The sequence below is a fragment of the Mesitornis unicolor genome, unplaced genomic scaffold (assembly GCF_000695765.1).
Source record: "Mesitornis unicolor isolate BGI_N332 unplaced genomic scaffold, ASM69576v1 scaffold7, whole genome shotgun sequence".
In the NCBI taxonomy this organism is placed as follows: Eukaryota; Metazoa; Chordata; class Aves; order Mesitornithiformes; family Mesitornithidae; genus Mesitornis; species Mesitornis unicolor.
Genome location: NW_010195464.1, coordinates 27132 through 42432, shown reverse-complemented (window position 1 = coordinate 42432; position 15301 = coordinate 27132). Strand labels below are relative to the sequence as shown.

The 15301-nt window shown below is 47.7% G+C and overlaps 1 protein-coding gene across 2 annotated transcripts in view; it reads right to left on the bottom strand.

Moving 5' to 3' along the window:
- The window catches only part of PDLIM1 (PDZ and LIM domain 1), a 32216-nt gene that overhangs the window by 842 nt on the left and 16073 nt on the right, over nt 1-15301 (bottom strand). Inside the window, exons 3-5 of one of the 2 annotated variants that reach the window (XM_010188102.1) lie at nt 11064-11254; nt 4466-4620; nt 1176-1293 (exon numbers count right to left, since the gene is read on the bottom strand). In XM_010188102.1, coding sequence (XP_010186404.1) covers nt 1176-1293; nt 4466-4620; nt 11064-11254 — 464 coding nt within the window. Of the gene's footprint in view, nt 1-1175; nt 1294-4465; nt 4621-8405; nt 8799-11063; nt 11255-15301 lie in introns of those variants that run through there. The other variant, XM_010188101.1, reaches the window with a different exon arrangement.

The following is a 15301-nucleotide window of genomic DNA, read 5'->3' as shown; positions in this document are numbered from 1 at the left end:
TTTTGCTAGTGATGGACAGGCCAGGTATGGATGGGAGAGGCACAGAGAGCAGATCCTGGCTCTGATCTCAGATGCTACTGCTCAGAAGCTGCAGTGAATGGATCCAGCCAAACGTGGGCCAGCTTTTACTGGAAAACTTCACAGCTTAACCCAGCAGATGATGAGGAAAACTATATAGCAACTCCTTAACTACCAGCAGCAACATGACAACTTGCCAGGAGTACCATTTTGTTCCAGCAGCCATCTATAGTTTGCATAATTCATTAGTTTTTAATGCTATTCATAGCGTTGTACTTTCTCTCCAGATCTACCCAGCTGGTAAAATAATTATAGGGTTTGTCTCCATATTTTGCAGGCTATGGATTGCCTCTGTAATGACTCTGACAGTCCTTGGTGCTCTGGGCATGCCAGGCCTATGCGATCACAGCGTAGTGGGGCTCAGCAACGATCTAACAGCTTGTGGTGGGCAGCATGAGAGAAATCTCAGTTCTTCCATGATGATGCAGGTAGGCTACCAGCACTTGACTGCTGGAGTAAACTGTGAAGCTAAGGGGGTTGTAGTAAGAATTTGTGGTTGAGAAACCGAATGGTGAATCAAAGACATGGGTTGGGTCGCTCATAATGTCACACTTATCATACATCAGCTCTATGTCCAACCCATGCCCTGCCAGAAGTTGGACATACCCACATAAAAACAACAAAAATTATGTCTGTGCAGACACAGCAGAGGTATGTGATCTTACAGCAGCGTGGGGAGCAGAATGCACCTCTCCCAGTCTGCATTGCCTCTGACCACCAGGGCAAGTCTTCACTCCACGGCTGGAAGTGCCAAGACATGAGAACCATTAAATACCCGGGCTCTGAATGGAAATCTCTACACAATTTCACGTCAGAAGCAAAACACTGCGGCAACAACTGTTTCAAGGTCTGCCTCACAGGGACTTGTTTTGGTTTCTATTGACACGGATCTGTAGAGGGAAACCCAACTCCCGCCTCATTGCAAGGAACTGCAGAGTTAGCATTATCATAACTGGTGAGAACAAACATGCCTTGAACCAGCTCCTGGATGCACTGGATGTGGGTAGGTGAAGTGTTTCGGGTGTAGCACCTCAGCCTTTTGCACAGGTATGGGTTGCTCAGCCCCAGCTTGCAACCCCAGGGACAGGCTTACTTACACAATGCCAGATCCACACTTCTCGCACATGGGCAGCTTCTGGGCATTCCCAATCGATGAGGCCACCTTTGTGGTGGGGGCTTTGACGCTCCTAAATCCAGATGGTTTGGTAGGGTCTCCTGGGGGTGGAAGGAGAGTGCTTCAGAGCATGTGAGATGCGTGGCTATAGGCTCTTCCTCCCAAGCAAATGCTCTGCTACAGAGGGGTGATGTTCTTTAACCCCAGCTCTGAGGCAGGGAGTCATGCACGGAAAGGAGGCAGGGATTGAGGTGTGTGGGGAGGAGGGAGACAAGGGACACAGCTGAACCTGGCCCTGGAAACTCAAGGGCCTGAGACTGTAGGCAATCAAATGAGATGATACTGTCTCTTCTCATCTTAAAAGCCTACCAGACTTCAGCTGGTGTATCTCGCATGCATAGATGCACAAAGCAAAGCAAAGCCTCAGCCCCAGCCTTGACAGCACAGAAGTCTGCCTGTTGTGTCCTGATCACACACGTAGGGTCAGGCTGATTGCCAGATCTGGGCTCAGAAAGAGGAGGTGGGTGTCCTGGCAGACGAGGGAGGACTGTCAAAGCCATTCTCCAGCCTGCTGTCTGGTGTGTGGTGGGGCTGGCTCCTGTAAGGCTCCTGAAAGAATTGGTTCAAACAAACTCCTTGTTGTGGCAGCGCCCTGGGACACTGGGGTTATCCTTGTGCTCTCCTACCCTGTGTGGCATGCTCAAGGGACGGTATCTCCCTAGTGCAACCTCTCTGGGGCAGCGATGTCCAGCAGATCCTTCACATGAGACATCTGCTGACCTGGATGCCTACAACAGCAGTAGATTGTAGATGCAGGATACAAGGCAAACCTTTAAATATTTGCAGTGAAAAAGGAGCCTCTTACCGAATGACACTATATATGACACCAAATGACTACTAAGACTATGACTAGTCTTAACTATGTGACTTTTGCAAGAGGTTAAATACCAGGCAACAGGGGAAGGAGGGCTGCAGAGACTCCCACAATGGTTCACCAGAAACAGAGGGGGTGATGGGCAGACCTGTGCCACACCAGATGAGGAGGGGAGCTGATAAAACCCTTCTGACTAGTGTCAAGCCAAGAGGACACTGCACCAGTTGTTCCTGGTGTAAGGGAAGGACAAACTCTCCAAAGGCACACTCTGGTGACCAGCAGGGTCAGGCACACATCACAGCCTGGGGCAGCACCACAGGAGAGCTGAGGGGAGCAGCTGGGGAACTGCCCACTGCACCTCCCTGTCACCCAGCCTCGTGCAGAGAGCAGCCCAAGTGCCACCACTCATCCGTGGAGCAGGTGACACTGTGCTGCTTTGCCTCTGGAGCAGCCTTCAGCTCAGAGGTTTGCACCCTGCTTTGTGCAGAGATGCTGGTCTATAGATGCAAGTTCTCCAATGGAGGCACAGCCCATGTGCCCTCCAAACACCACAGGAAACACCTGCTCTCTGCCAGTTACTGTGAGTGACCCTTGCTGGGAAGGAAGCAGCAGCAACCACATTTTCAGGCTCTTCCCTATCACCTCTGTTCATTCTCTCTGCTTCAACCAGCACATTCCTTCCATCAACATTGACAGCATGTTTTTAAAACTCTTTAAAGGAACCAGCTTAATTAAATATCCACAGGAAACATAACCTGTTCCGCCCTGCAAAACACTCTCCACCTAAGAATGCAGGGTCTGAACACAGATCAGCTGTGGTGCTTCCACACCCCAGCCCCCACACACCGACCCCATGTCTAGGGCCAGGCACTGGTTTGGTGCAAGTCAGCAGAGCCCATACAGCCAGCAATGCCCCAAGAGACCTGTCCCAGCCGAGGAGATAGTTCCCTGCTGCTGCTCACGAGCCATGGCCTGCACACAGGCTCGGAGAAGCAGCCAGCAAACGTGCTATTTATCTGCTGTTTTATCACCGTGGACATGATCTGACTCAGCAGCAGTGGTGTCAGAGCCTGGTCGAGCGGCTCGGCAGGCAGGGGCACTGTCTCCTCGGGACAGACATTCCTTTGGGGCTGCGTAACCTCCCAGCCCTGCTCCGCATGGGTGATTATCAGTTCACGGTGGAGCAATGCCAAAGCCTATCCTGGCCTGTGGTCCGGCAGGCAAACCTGGTGCCAGAGAATCCCAATAATGCTGCAATTCTTCAAAGAAAGATAAAATAGAGAAGCTTTTTGCTTCTTATCTTCTTCAGCACTACTAAGCACAGGGGAGGACCTTGGATGTGTGTGAAGTCCCAGCTACTTCAGTCCCTTCCATGCACGAGTTGAACCCTGAAGGGCAAGTTGTAAACACTCAATATTTAAAAGATGCTTTCAGGTAGGTATTGTAACAGCATATTAAAGTCAAGAACCTGGTTTCTTTCTTCCTATTGTTTCCTTATTTCCTTCATTTTGCTCATTCCTTACACATCCCTCAGACCTACCAGCACTTGGTTGATCTGTTTCCCTTTGTGGCAAATATCTCAGCACGAGGCTTTCGTTGGATGAAACGGAACATTCCACTGCCAAGCTAATAGCAAAAAAAGACAAAGTTTCAACTGGCCTAAGGAAAAAAAAATCATTCTTGGAATTCTTTTCCTTTTTATTTGTTTCTTTTATTCTATTTTATTCAGTGGTAGAAGAGAATATTATTTGACCCCCAGCTAAGTTAATTGGCTTTTTATCTTAAAGTCTATAGCCCTGAACTGCACAAGTCCAGGTGTTAGATCAAGAAAGCCAAGCAGAGTGAAGTTTCAGAGATTAAAAGCTATGAACTGCTCACTGTAACCCAGCTTCTATATTTTTACATTCAGCTGCAGAAGCGGATAATTTTTCTTGTGTCTAGGGACGGAGATCAGAAGCTTAAGGACTCACTGAAGAGCCTTGTCTTGTACCATTCAAAGTCTTGACTCTAAGAGGTCTTTAGTTAGTGAATATTATCTTAAAGGGGCAAAACTTAAAAAGTAGAGAAGAGTTTTTGCAACTTCCAAAATTCCTTCTTGATAACTAAATGTTGTAGGGGTTTATTTTTTGAGCACTCTCTTAATGAGTAAGCAATTACATGGGCCCATAGACACTGAAACTTACCACAGTGAGAAAATAAGGAGTAAAGTTAGCGAAAGGGTTGTTTCTGTGGAAACCATCTACACATGCTACCTTGAACAATCACCAGCTAAGGAAGGAAAATCAAGTTTTAGATGTTACTCTTAAACGCTGTACACAGCCTAAGGAATGGCAACAGGGATCAGGTGCACAATCAGATTAGCTGTGCACAATCAGATTAGATGTGCAAGGAGCGCTTACCTTTCTCTTCTGACTCCAAAATTTCTTGCAACACGAGGAAGGAAGCAGATTGTCTGGGTGGCTCATTCGACTCTTGATTCTCCTGGAGCATCTTGTAAACCTCAGATTCTCTGTCTATTACGATGTTGCCTGGGGGCTGGTTATGCTGATCTAAACTGAGGAAGGAACAGAGCAGACGCTTGTTAAATGGCTGAAAACTAAAGCCAGTCCCTGTAGCAAAATTTTCACGATGCATCATATGACTGAAGAATGAACGTGCAAAACAAATGCACAACAGGATGCCACGAAACAGAGAGGTGCTGGATGTGCTCGCACAAGGCAGCTGCAGCCCTGGTGGGACCGGCACACTGGGCTGTCCGCATATGCCACTATCAATGGGCTCTCATGGACTGCCTTTGGCCAGTCACCAGGTGTTATCCCTGCTTCACAGTTACTATATAGTCCAGAAACGAAAATTTTTTGGCCAGGAATCACTGCTGCTAACAAGAAAACAACTCATGTGCAGGGATGGGAATCCCATACAGTAGCTGTGCCATCTATGCATGTTCCTTGCATGCATAAACTACCTTAGACTGCTACCTTACACTGCTGTGAATCTCAAACTAAGTAAAGTGTATTCCATCCAAAAGAAATCTTTGCAAGTGCACTATGAATTGGTCTGAAAGGTCACCTTCACAAAGTAACAGCTGTAGGATCTAACTAAAAGACCCTCTGACTGGTTTTCAAGGGACTGTTATTATTTCCATTTTGTAGGTGAAGACTCTGAGCCACAGCCCATTTACAGCATTTAACTAAGGTTAACAAGCAGGCCAGGGGCAGAGGAAATTTCTGTCTGCTAAGACTAAGTCCTCCTTTCAGCTGCCTCCTGGGGTGCTGCTGCTGCCGCTCCTGTCACCAGGGTCTTGCACCCTCAGCCTAGAGCCCGAGGTACTCAGGGGCTCACAGTGCAGAGTGGCTGAAAGGGTACCCGTTGTGCCACCAGAAGGGTCTTTAGGGGGGGGAAAAAAAAAAGAGGCTGGAGGATGTTCTCCACATCCAGTGGGTACAGGATATACTACAGGCTTAAAACTGCAGGAGGATACTCAGACTATCCCTTGGGAAAAGCCCTTGGACAGACACCAGATTACCAGAGGAGACTGTCATGGACAGGTGAGCAAACTCCATACATTTAAAGAGTCTGGACAAATGTCTGCTGGGAATGATTTAAATCAATGGTTTAAATTGACCAAATGGTAAGCTAGGGGATGGACTGAATGACATGGGAGGTTCCTGCCTGTGTTGCATTCTGTGGCTGAAATAAAACATCTCTGGAAAAATGATACAACTGACAAGTCTCCTCTGACAGCTCAATTACATAATGCACCCCTATAAATGAAAATGGTCTATTAGGTTTCACCGTCCCTGCACCCTGTGATTGCCTGAAAAGTACATAAACATCCTGAAGTTCAGACTAAATTGCAGAGGAAATCTTTCTTGAGGAGGCAACTGCATACTTTCCATGCCAATACGCAACCGAGTCATCTGGGAGTTACTCTACATAATAAACTCTTCAAGCATCAGAGGTAAAATCATTGCACGTGTTATAAAATGCCATTTCCATAAAAAGAATTTCATAAAATGTTTCCATCTTTAGTAATTTTCAGTGGAGCTGGAAGCACATTAGACTTGCAAGCAGTTGAACCCCTGAAGCCTGAATCTCATTTACTGAAGCCTCTCATCCAAAATAAAATAAAGGTGTGCCTTCAATTACAGAGAAAATGTCCTAGGTTAACCCAAAGGAATCCATGTTCCACATTACATTCATCTTGTGTAAATTCATACACTCCCATCACTCAGTCCACCCATAAAAACATTACGCAAGAAGCCTGTCATTGCAGTTCGCATACTAAGAATGTTCCACTAACGTGCATTCAAGAAACAAAGATTAAATCATCTTAAAGAGCATGAGAGTAAAACAAAGCCATCACATTTCAACCATGCACTGTGAGTGTGCAAAACATACAGATCAACTCTCCCAGGTATGCACCCTATAGATGTACTTGCATATACAAGACTATAAAAAGGCCCAAATGCTAGAACTTGTACCGGGGCAGAAGGCTTTGCTGTTTAAAGAAAAAAAACCAAACAAAACCCAAACCCAAGCCAAAATCAACCACCACCACATCAAAAAGCACATGCATCTTTTGAATGGGCAAGGCCACAGGCACAGGAATCATGCCTGCAGGATACTGAGTCTCCATATGTTGGCTGATATATGGCATCTCCTGTTTCACAGGTACTTTATCTGCTGCAATCACCAGCAACTCCTGTGTTTTTCCATGCCTGGCAGTTCCTCGATGCAGCAGCTTTGTGGTGAACTCCAACAACCTTTCCTGGATTTCTGACTCACACAACCCTCACTGGATTTCACTTCTTCTACCATGGGGAACTTGCAACACTGACTGAGTAACAACGGATCACTCAGCTTTGAAAACTGGCAAGATGATGGCAATAAAAACCATAAAGACATAGCCTTGCATGGTGTCTTCAGCAAAGCACACCTCATTCTTTACTAATGTCAGTTTACTATTTTATGCTAGCACATTTTGTAAAGTTTACAAGGCTCTCAAAGCTGGGCCGCAGGAAGGCCCAGTACTTGGAGCACTCGCTTTTGGAATGAAACAGTTCGTTCCTTTGTGAGCATTATCAGCTATCAGGACCAGCACAGCCAGCAGAGTGTGACCACTCCTGGTGTGCACAGTATCCACTACAAGCCAGAGACTTACAAGACAGCAAGTAACTGGATTGAGTAAGGAGGCAGGAGTAAATCCACACCCTCCCATTATCTCTTGGCTGCTGGCACATGGCAAAGCTTGGCTGTATGTGGCCACGGGTGAGGACACCAACTTTTCTGCTTTGAAGCATGTGATGCTTAGCCCAGGAGGGGACTGTGAGCAGCCAAGGGGATATAAATTCTGACTGTGCCCTTTTATTCTGTCCCATGGGGGCCATGGGACTGACCAACTTCCTAGACCATGTCATGTAGCTGCAAGCTGCTTGGTAACATAGCAGAGTAACTCTGCTGAAGGTTCCCATCTCCTGGAACAATTCAGCCTTGACTGGAGCCCTCCCACAAGCTGTCTAAATGTGCTTTCTGCTTCACCCATTTTGAAACTGAAGACCATATGGGCTGTCATTTAGAGGCACAGGCCAGCTGGTACCCAACCGCCACAAAGCAAACACCAAAGAGCACCCAGGTCTTGTGATGCTGAGGCTCTCTGCAGGTCCTGCAGACCTCAGAGCATGACCTGCATCCTCCACTCCTATGGGCAAAGATGCAGCCTCAAGAGCAGCAGCCTGTGCAGACAAGTGGGCAGGGGTGTGAACACAGACCAGGTCCTCCATGTGCCTGGTGCCTGCTCAGGATGCTTCAAACTCATGAGTGTTATCAGCCAAAGGTGGAGACCCATGGGGACCTGCTTCAGTCTGAAATGAAACCCGCCCAGCACACCCATGGCCCAGCTCGCAGCCAGTGAAACAAAAGCACAAGGACAGAAGTGTCAGCACCTTCCAGCTGCAAACAACAACAGTCATTTCAGTGCAGAAGAAACACCAGCTTTCAGGATAAAGCACTTTCCTGACCCCAGCAAATCCACCTGCTGCAGGTGGCTCCTCCAGGAAAGCCACTAGCTGCTCTCAAGGCCCTGCTGCGCAGAGGCAGTGGACACACTGACAGACTGAAATGATGTTTTGGTGTTTCCTGTGGCGTTGGACACAAACACAATGCAGAGAAAGCTCCTGTGAAGAGTCATGCACTAATGTCGGAAAGGTGACATGTAGATGCTGTTTCCTTGTGACTGGGCAACGCCGTGAGTCACAGACAGGGACGAGCCACTTGTGGACACTGAGATGCGGATGAACGGATGCACCGAGCTGGCCACAGGGGCAGCAGGCAGGTTACCTGGGGAAATCGGGGCTAACAGAAGAGATCTGCCCCTGCAGGGAATCCATGATGTTGCTCTGCGAATAGAGCTGCAGGGGAGAATTGAACTGCACGTGCAGCACTTTGAGTCCCGGCACCTCCACTTCCACAGGGCTCTTGGGGCAGACCTGGGCTGCGCGTTTCAGCTGCTCTGGCCCCACTCGGACTTGGCTGGGGACGGAGGAGGTGCTGTGCCTCCGCTGCAGAGACTCGGAGGTCTGCGCCTGCAGAGGGTTATAGATGGAGGCGACGGGAGCCTGCATCGGGCTCATCAGCGATGGGTGGCTACGGGCCCACACATTCACAGGGGTGGTTTGAGTTGTGGATGTTTGGGGGTTCATTTCGGTTTTACATTGTGGAATTGAGAGAAAAACGCAGAGGAAGAAGAAAGGAAAGAAGGAAGAAATTAATGAAGGACTAAATTAAATACTCCAAGCGATACAAGCAGTTGCAGAATGAATACTGTCTGTTCCTTGTGCCAGAGGAACACATCACTGAATACATGACTTTCACATTAAAGGCTTCTGTCTAATGCTCTGGCTCTGGTCTCACGCTCCAGGTGCACTCACAGGAAAACTAAAATGCAGTCACTCTACTGATGAGCAAATGCAGAGGTGGTACAAGCAATGAAGTCATGGCATTGGGGTTTCAATATGAACTAGCTACCTGAGCACACACTCATGGTCCCACACACTCATGTCTAGCCAAGGCGTGACACCTTCACTGTTGCCCTTCCCAAAGCTAGCACCCTACTGAGGGGCAGTCTCACCTCTGATTCCAAAACAGATATGCTCAGCAGTGGGGCTTCTTCCTGCCCTCCCCACCTGCTTTGTGACACCAAATCCCATGGAGATGTGTGCTAGTGTTTCTGTCTGCAACAGGGCCCTGATTTACATCACACATCCTCTAAGGATGGACCATAGACCAGGTCCCTGTGTCATGTCACCTCGTGCAGTGGCAGGATAAGGCTGTCTGGTTCAGACAGACTGTGTGTCTGCTGGGTGCAGGATGGAGATGTAGATAAAAGCCGGGTAAACCCACAGCAAAGTTGGCCATAAATAACTCAGCAAAACAGATGGGCAGGAATATAAAGGCAGCTGGAAGGCTGTGTGAAGGGAGAACCTCCACATCCTGTGCTTGTGCACTGGGGAGACCACAGTGGATTTTTAAAGGCAAGGTGAGACCCGTGGCTCTCACTGAAAGTGAGAAGCAATTAATTTTATTTTGATGACTCTGTAAACAAAAGCGTGTTATCATTGAAGGTCTCATCCACAGTCCCCTCAGCATTCATTTGCAAATTGCTGTGTTTCAGCAGGGGAAAGATGAAAGAGATGCCATGTACCCTGCATGCAGCAGAGCTGGTAATGGACCTTCCTGCCTGAAGGAGCACAGTGAGCCATAGCATTAGAAGAAACCCACCTCTCTGCTGATCCCTGCAAGAAAAAGGGATCACCCACAAGTTTCCAGTCAAATACACCTGGCTTCCAGACAGTGCTCTCACCTGGAGGGGACTCCAGACTAGACCAGAGGTGGTATTTGACTGCCAAATGGTCCCATCAGGTTCACACAAAGTCAGATTTCCCTTGTCCTTTCTCTGCCTTTGCTTAGCCCCTGGATGAGGCTGCTGAAGTCTACCAGAAGCAAATGAGGAACAAGCATCTGTCACCTCATCTGCCAGCTGCAGCCCTCTACCTAGAAGGACACATGCTGCAGACGGAGCTGCCAGTGCAAGGCTGTGTTAAACCACAGTCTCAGGTCTTCATGGCCTGAAAGAGCAGACGCTGAAGTTACTTTGGTCTCTCCATTCACAAGTCAGGAATTTAGTTGAGTGTCCCCTAAAGCATTGGTCTTGCAGCTTTTGTTGCAGAAGTGGCCACAGTCTTCCCAGCAGTTTGGTACTGCAATACAGAGACTTAGGGCACTTAAGCAACTTGACCAACACTGCCAGAAAGATTTAAGAAAGCTCCTGATTTATTGCTTCCAATGAAAAAAGAGGAACTTTGGAGTTCTGGGACAAAGTAATGTCTTTGATGAAAATCAGATGCAACCACCAAAATGAATAGGTCCTTTTAAGGTTGGGACCCTTTCCAATCCCATATATAAAATTGCTCACACAAGTATGAATGTTTCAGCTACTTTTTAAAACTTGTATGAAAAACAAGGTTCAATAATAAAAAAATACAAAGATCCAAACTTAGGCAGAGCCTGTCTATGAATCCCAGGGCAGCCAGGAACGGGGACGTGTGTGCTTCCTGCGCTAGCTGGTACCCTTCCTGCCCAGCATTGCCCACAAAGCCAGCACAAAACGCTAACTTTACAAAGTGCTCGTAACAAGCTGTCAGGCACCTGTTCAGACCAGCGGGCTGGTATGTCATGCTGAACGCACGCGGAAACTGCGTCGGTCTCTGCTAAACAAAGAAACACAACAGCATTAACTTCATTTCTGCATCTCATGAAACATTCCCCGCTCCTCCAAGCCCTGCCCCTGGGAACCACATCCATGCTGGTGCCTCTGTTCCTTGTCCTGAAAAAAGAGCTTTTCTGGTTAACAAATTGGTACCCTCACAGTGAACTCATGACTCTTGAAGCCTTCCCCTCGGGGCCCGGGCAGGGAGGGGAGGCGAGGAAGATACTTACGGCTTGGTAGGCTCCGTGGCCCCAGGTGATGTCTTTGACTCCACTGCACAGTTGAAGCTCTGGATGTTCTCTGAGGAGTAGAGGCCTGCTGGGTTGTTGTACTGAGCAGTGATCACTCTGGGGGCAGAAGCTGTGGCAGCAGTGAAGGGCACCGCGCTCCGGTTGTGTGCACTTCCTATGTGCCTTATTTCCTGCATGCAAAGGAGCAGAGGCAAAAATCAGAGGTGCTCAGGCATGCAGGTGGGAGGTGATGGGGCAGCCTGGAGCGAGCAGTGGTGGCCTCTGCATGTGGTGTCAGCTGAAGAGCATGTGACTACGACCACCAAATATTGTGAGCATCCTCCACACATAACAAGGACCCCTGGCCCCGTCCTTGGATGGTTTCAGACTGACCTGCAGGACATTTCAGAGTCAATGTGCTGGGAACATAAGAGCTCAGAAACACTGCCAGAGCTGTTAGCTCAAGCTGCCACACACCTGGGAGCTTCTGCAAGCTTACAGTAAGCCACAGGACCTACCTTCTCATGCAAGACTACAGATTTGAAGCACTCCTTGCAATTCCTGAAAGCAGGGCCGTATCTGTTCTTTCAGCTAAGACTGGTGTTCACAGCTATCTTTGATGAACAACTTTGGACTTTCCAGATAAGAAATTTCCACAAGAAAGGTGGGAAGATGACCCTTGTTAATACAAAAGACTGTTCATAGTGACAGCTAAATGTCAGAGATTCTTTAGGGCCAGAAGTATGAGATATCACCAAGATGTTCTGGGTTTGGTGCAAACTAGGGGCTTCCAGAGGTACTAGCAGATACTTAGAAACACTGGTTACAATTTTAAAAGAAAGATCCCAAATGCAAGTTAAATAAGACATTAAGTAAGACTCTTCCAAGTCACAGGCAGAACTATCAAAACTGCAGAAATTTCAAAGCCCCATCACTAGTTAAGCAGGCTGGGAATTAGCAGCCATGGGGCAGAGATAAAAACATTCAGGGCTTATTTCAGCTCAGAGAAGATACTCGACTTAAAGCAAGGAGTGAGCACAACTAAAGGAGGCAGAAGAAAGGACTAACATTCACAGAGGCAGCTGAAATATCCAGGGCTAAAGATGGGACCAAAATGTGCATTTTGAAATGTTTCAGCCAGCTGTACAGATTGGGAATGGCATCACTGCAGGGCTAACGCCCAATGGCACAGGATAATATGGGGCCTTTAACGTGCTGGGCCCATGGTTCCCAGCTCTAATTAACACAACCAGATCCCCCTCCCACTCCATACAGGCACTGACTTCTACAGCAGTAAAGTGAGCCTTCACCGCCCTTTGAACGTCTCGCGGCATTTGTTTCATAGAGCTATAGTTACAGGATAAACACTCACTAGAAACAAGGGTGACTAAATTCGCCATCAGATTTTTCTTTACAGCACTTTTATGTCCCCAGATTTCCTTAGGCAGTTGGCTAGCATTCCCAGACTGACAGATGGGAGTCATCTCACTTCATGGCACTCAAATGCTATTTACGGCATCAAGCAGCGCATAGGATCCCTCGGAGAAGAACGGCGTGGATCCAAACACACTCATGAGTTACAATTCATTTGAAATCTGTGGGGTAGCTCAGGACATTAAGGTGTGAGGTGGCAGGACTGCTCTCCCATGGCTTTCTGACTGACGCATATGGACATCAACCATGAAGCTTTCCCACACACCAAATGAAAAAAGACCCTGGAGTAATTAGCTAATCTGCTTTTGTTGCAATCTCATTCAAAGCACATAATAGCGCTCATAAAAATAGTCTTTCCCATGGCAGAAACTGCAGATTTTAGCAAAAAAATTACTTCAGGCTGTATATCGCACCGTGGGGAAAACTATCAGTGATCTTATATCAGCATTACATACACATGCTAGCCCACCATTCGGGGGCCACAAGTGGGAGAGCATTTCAGACGTGCACATAAATAGTTGGTTTAATGAAAGACAGAGGCAGAAGTTTTAGGGTAAAGGGGTTATACTCTTAGGTCAAATAGGCTCAAAGTTTAAATCATGTCTCAACCTGTACTGTGGAAACATTTAAACATTAACCAAGAATTAGAGAAAGGGAAGTAATTTAGGTGTTTTAGGGGTTTTTTGTTGAATCTGGTTTCCTAACGAAGTAAGACGTCTCAGTTACATACTCCTCATCCATGTGGGCACATTCTCACCCCCCATGAAGGACCTCTGAATCTGTCAGCCAAGCCCAAATTAGTTTAACAGAGTGATGGAGGCATCAAAAATGTTTAAACTCCAACAAATGCTGAGAAAATAGACAGACAGATGGAGGAAAAAGACTGAAATCACATCAGTGCCTTGACTCAAGAACTGCAACATGCACTCAGGCACAGAATCCACACAGGAAATTTTGGCCCACTTTTGGCTACCAGCTGGATTTTCTGCCATGTAATAACATTCCAGACCATAAATAAAGCTTTCAAAAATGTCATGACATCTGTAGTAGCTCTCATGTGGGTAAAGTCCACTGAGTATAAAGGAGTTTATAACAGATTAAATAGAGATATTGGTGCAGAAGCTGGTGTCTAAAGATCAGAATAGAAAAAATGCCATCTCAAGAACAGTGTAGAAGGTGCATAGTCTGGGAGGCTACAGACAAGTGTTACAAGAACGGTAACACTATGAAGGGCATTTGGATAAACCAAATTCTCCAGCACTTCTTGTCATGCTGTGATGCTCTTTCTGCTTGAGCTGTGGAAGGAGTTTGCAAAGAACAAGTGCTTTCATGATCCTAAGATCAAAGGATAATAAGTTCTCAGTGTCAATATATTTACCTTGGGATTTGCCAGAACTGCCAATCTGGGCCCTGTGCTGTGCAGCAGCTTTGTTAAAGCCCCAGCTCCTGGAATCACATGTTTATGTGAATTCATGTGACTTAATACTGGAAAAAAAAATCAGAAACGTGACACTCCCACAAACACACACCAGCAGGCAAGCAAAAAGAATGTTAGTACAACTACTCTGCTGTATTGTGCACATGTGTGGGGCAGTGCCTGGTTCATGCAGTTGAGATGCCCAGAGTTCGCAGCATGTCTAAGGCTGTGAAGTCCCAGAATCAAAGATTGCAAAAGCAGTAAGCAGTAGTCTGTCTGCAAAGGAAGAGCTGGCAGTCAGACACAAGGACATGCTCTTATCCAGCCAGAGCACGACCCGCACTTTCTTTGTCAGTAGTACAGAGGAGTGTAACTAATATTAGATCTTTTTTTTTGGAGGCATCTTTGGTTGGTATCTGCAGGCAGAGCCAGAAGTGCTTGCCTCACCCTTCCTGCAAGCCATGGCGCTGCCTCGGTCCCCTGATGCCGGCCCCTGGGCTGCAGTCAGCAGCAAGCAGGGGTAACAGCAGTGGCTATTTCGGTCTGAAGCCAGGGTATGAAAGCTCCCAAGGCTCCAGGCAGGATATTCAAGAGGAATATTTTACCACTATAAATTGATACCATGATAGCTAAATCACTTTGCACAAATACCAGCCTCACTCCCCTTTTGTATGTCTACAGAGGGGCTGGCAGAGTGGCAAGCCCAAGCTAAAATAGATTTGCAACTGCACAAACTTCTCTGTCAGGGTGCTGTTTCTGGACTTGAAAAGGTCTCATCTTGCTTCAGTTCCAAAATGATGCCATTCCTTCAACAGCCTCCCCTTACCTGAAACTACCTCCTCTATATGAACAAGCACCAAGTGGCTTTGGAGCACAATCCTATGTGCTCCCAAGCTCTTCAGGCACCACTGCAAATCCCCCCATCCCAGAGAAAAAGTTATTTCCCAGTCCCAAGGACAAACAAGGTTTGTAGGACCCCAGGTCCAGGTCAAATACACAGGTCTCCTGCCAGATGGGTTTTCTGGGTGCCAGCTGTTGGTGGCAACAGCCCTCTCTGGGGGCAGATGGGGACACTGCCATGTGCTGCACTGCAGCCCTTCCAGCTGGGTGCCAAGGGGCTTCCGCTGCTATTCGGCCCTCCCACTAGCGACGGTGCCAGGCTGCGGGGATTGGGAAAAACGTCCCTGTGATAGGGCAGGAAGCGGGTCAGCGTTTCCTACCACACCGGCTGCAGGCTGCGTCATGGGGAATTATCTGGGAAAACAATGGCCCCTTCCTCCCTTTCGTCCCGCTCGCGCCAGGCCACGCTGAAGCGCAGCCTGTGAAATCCCCACAGCTGCGCCAACCAACACCTCCATCCCAGGGCTGGCCGGTGGCTGGCCGCGGG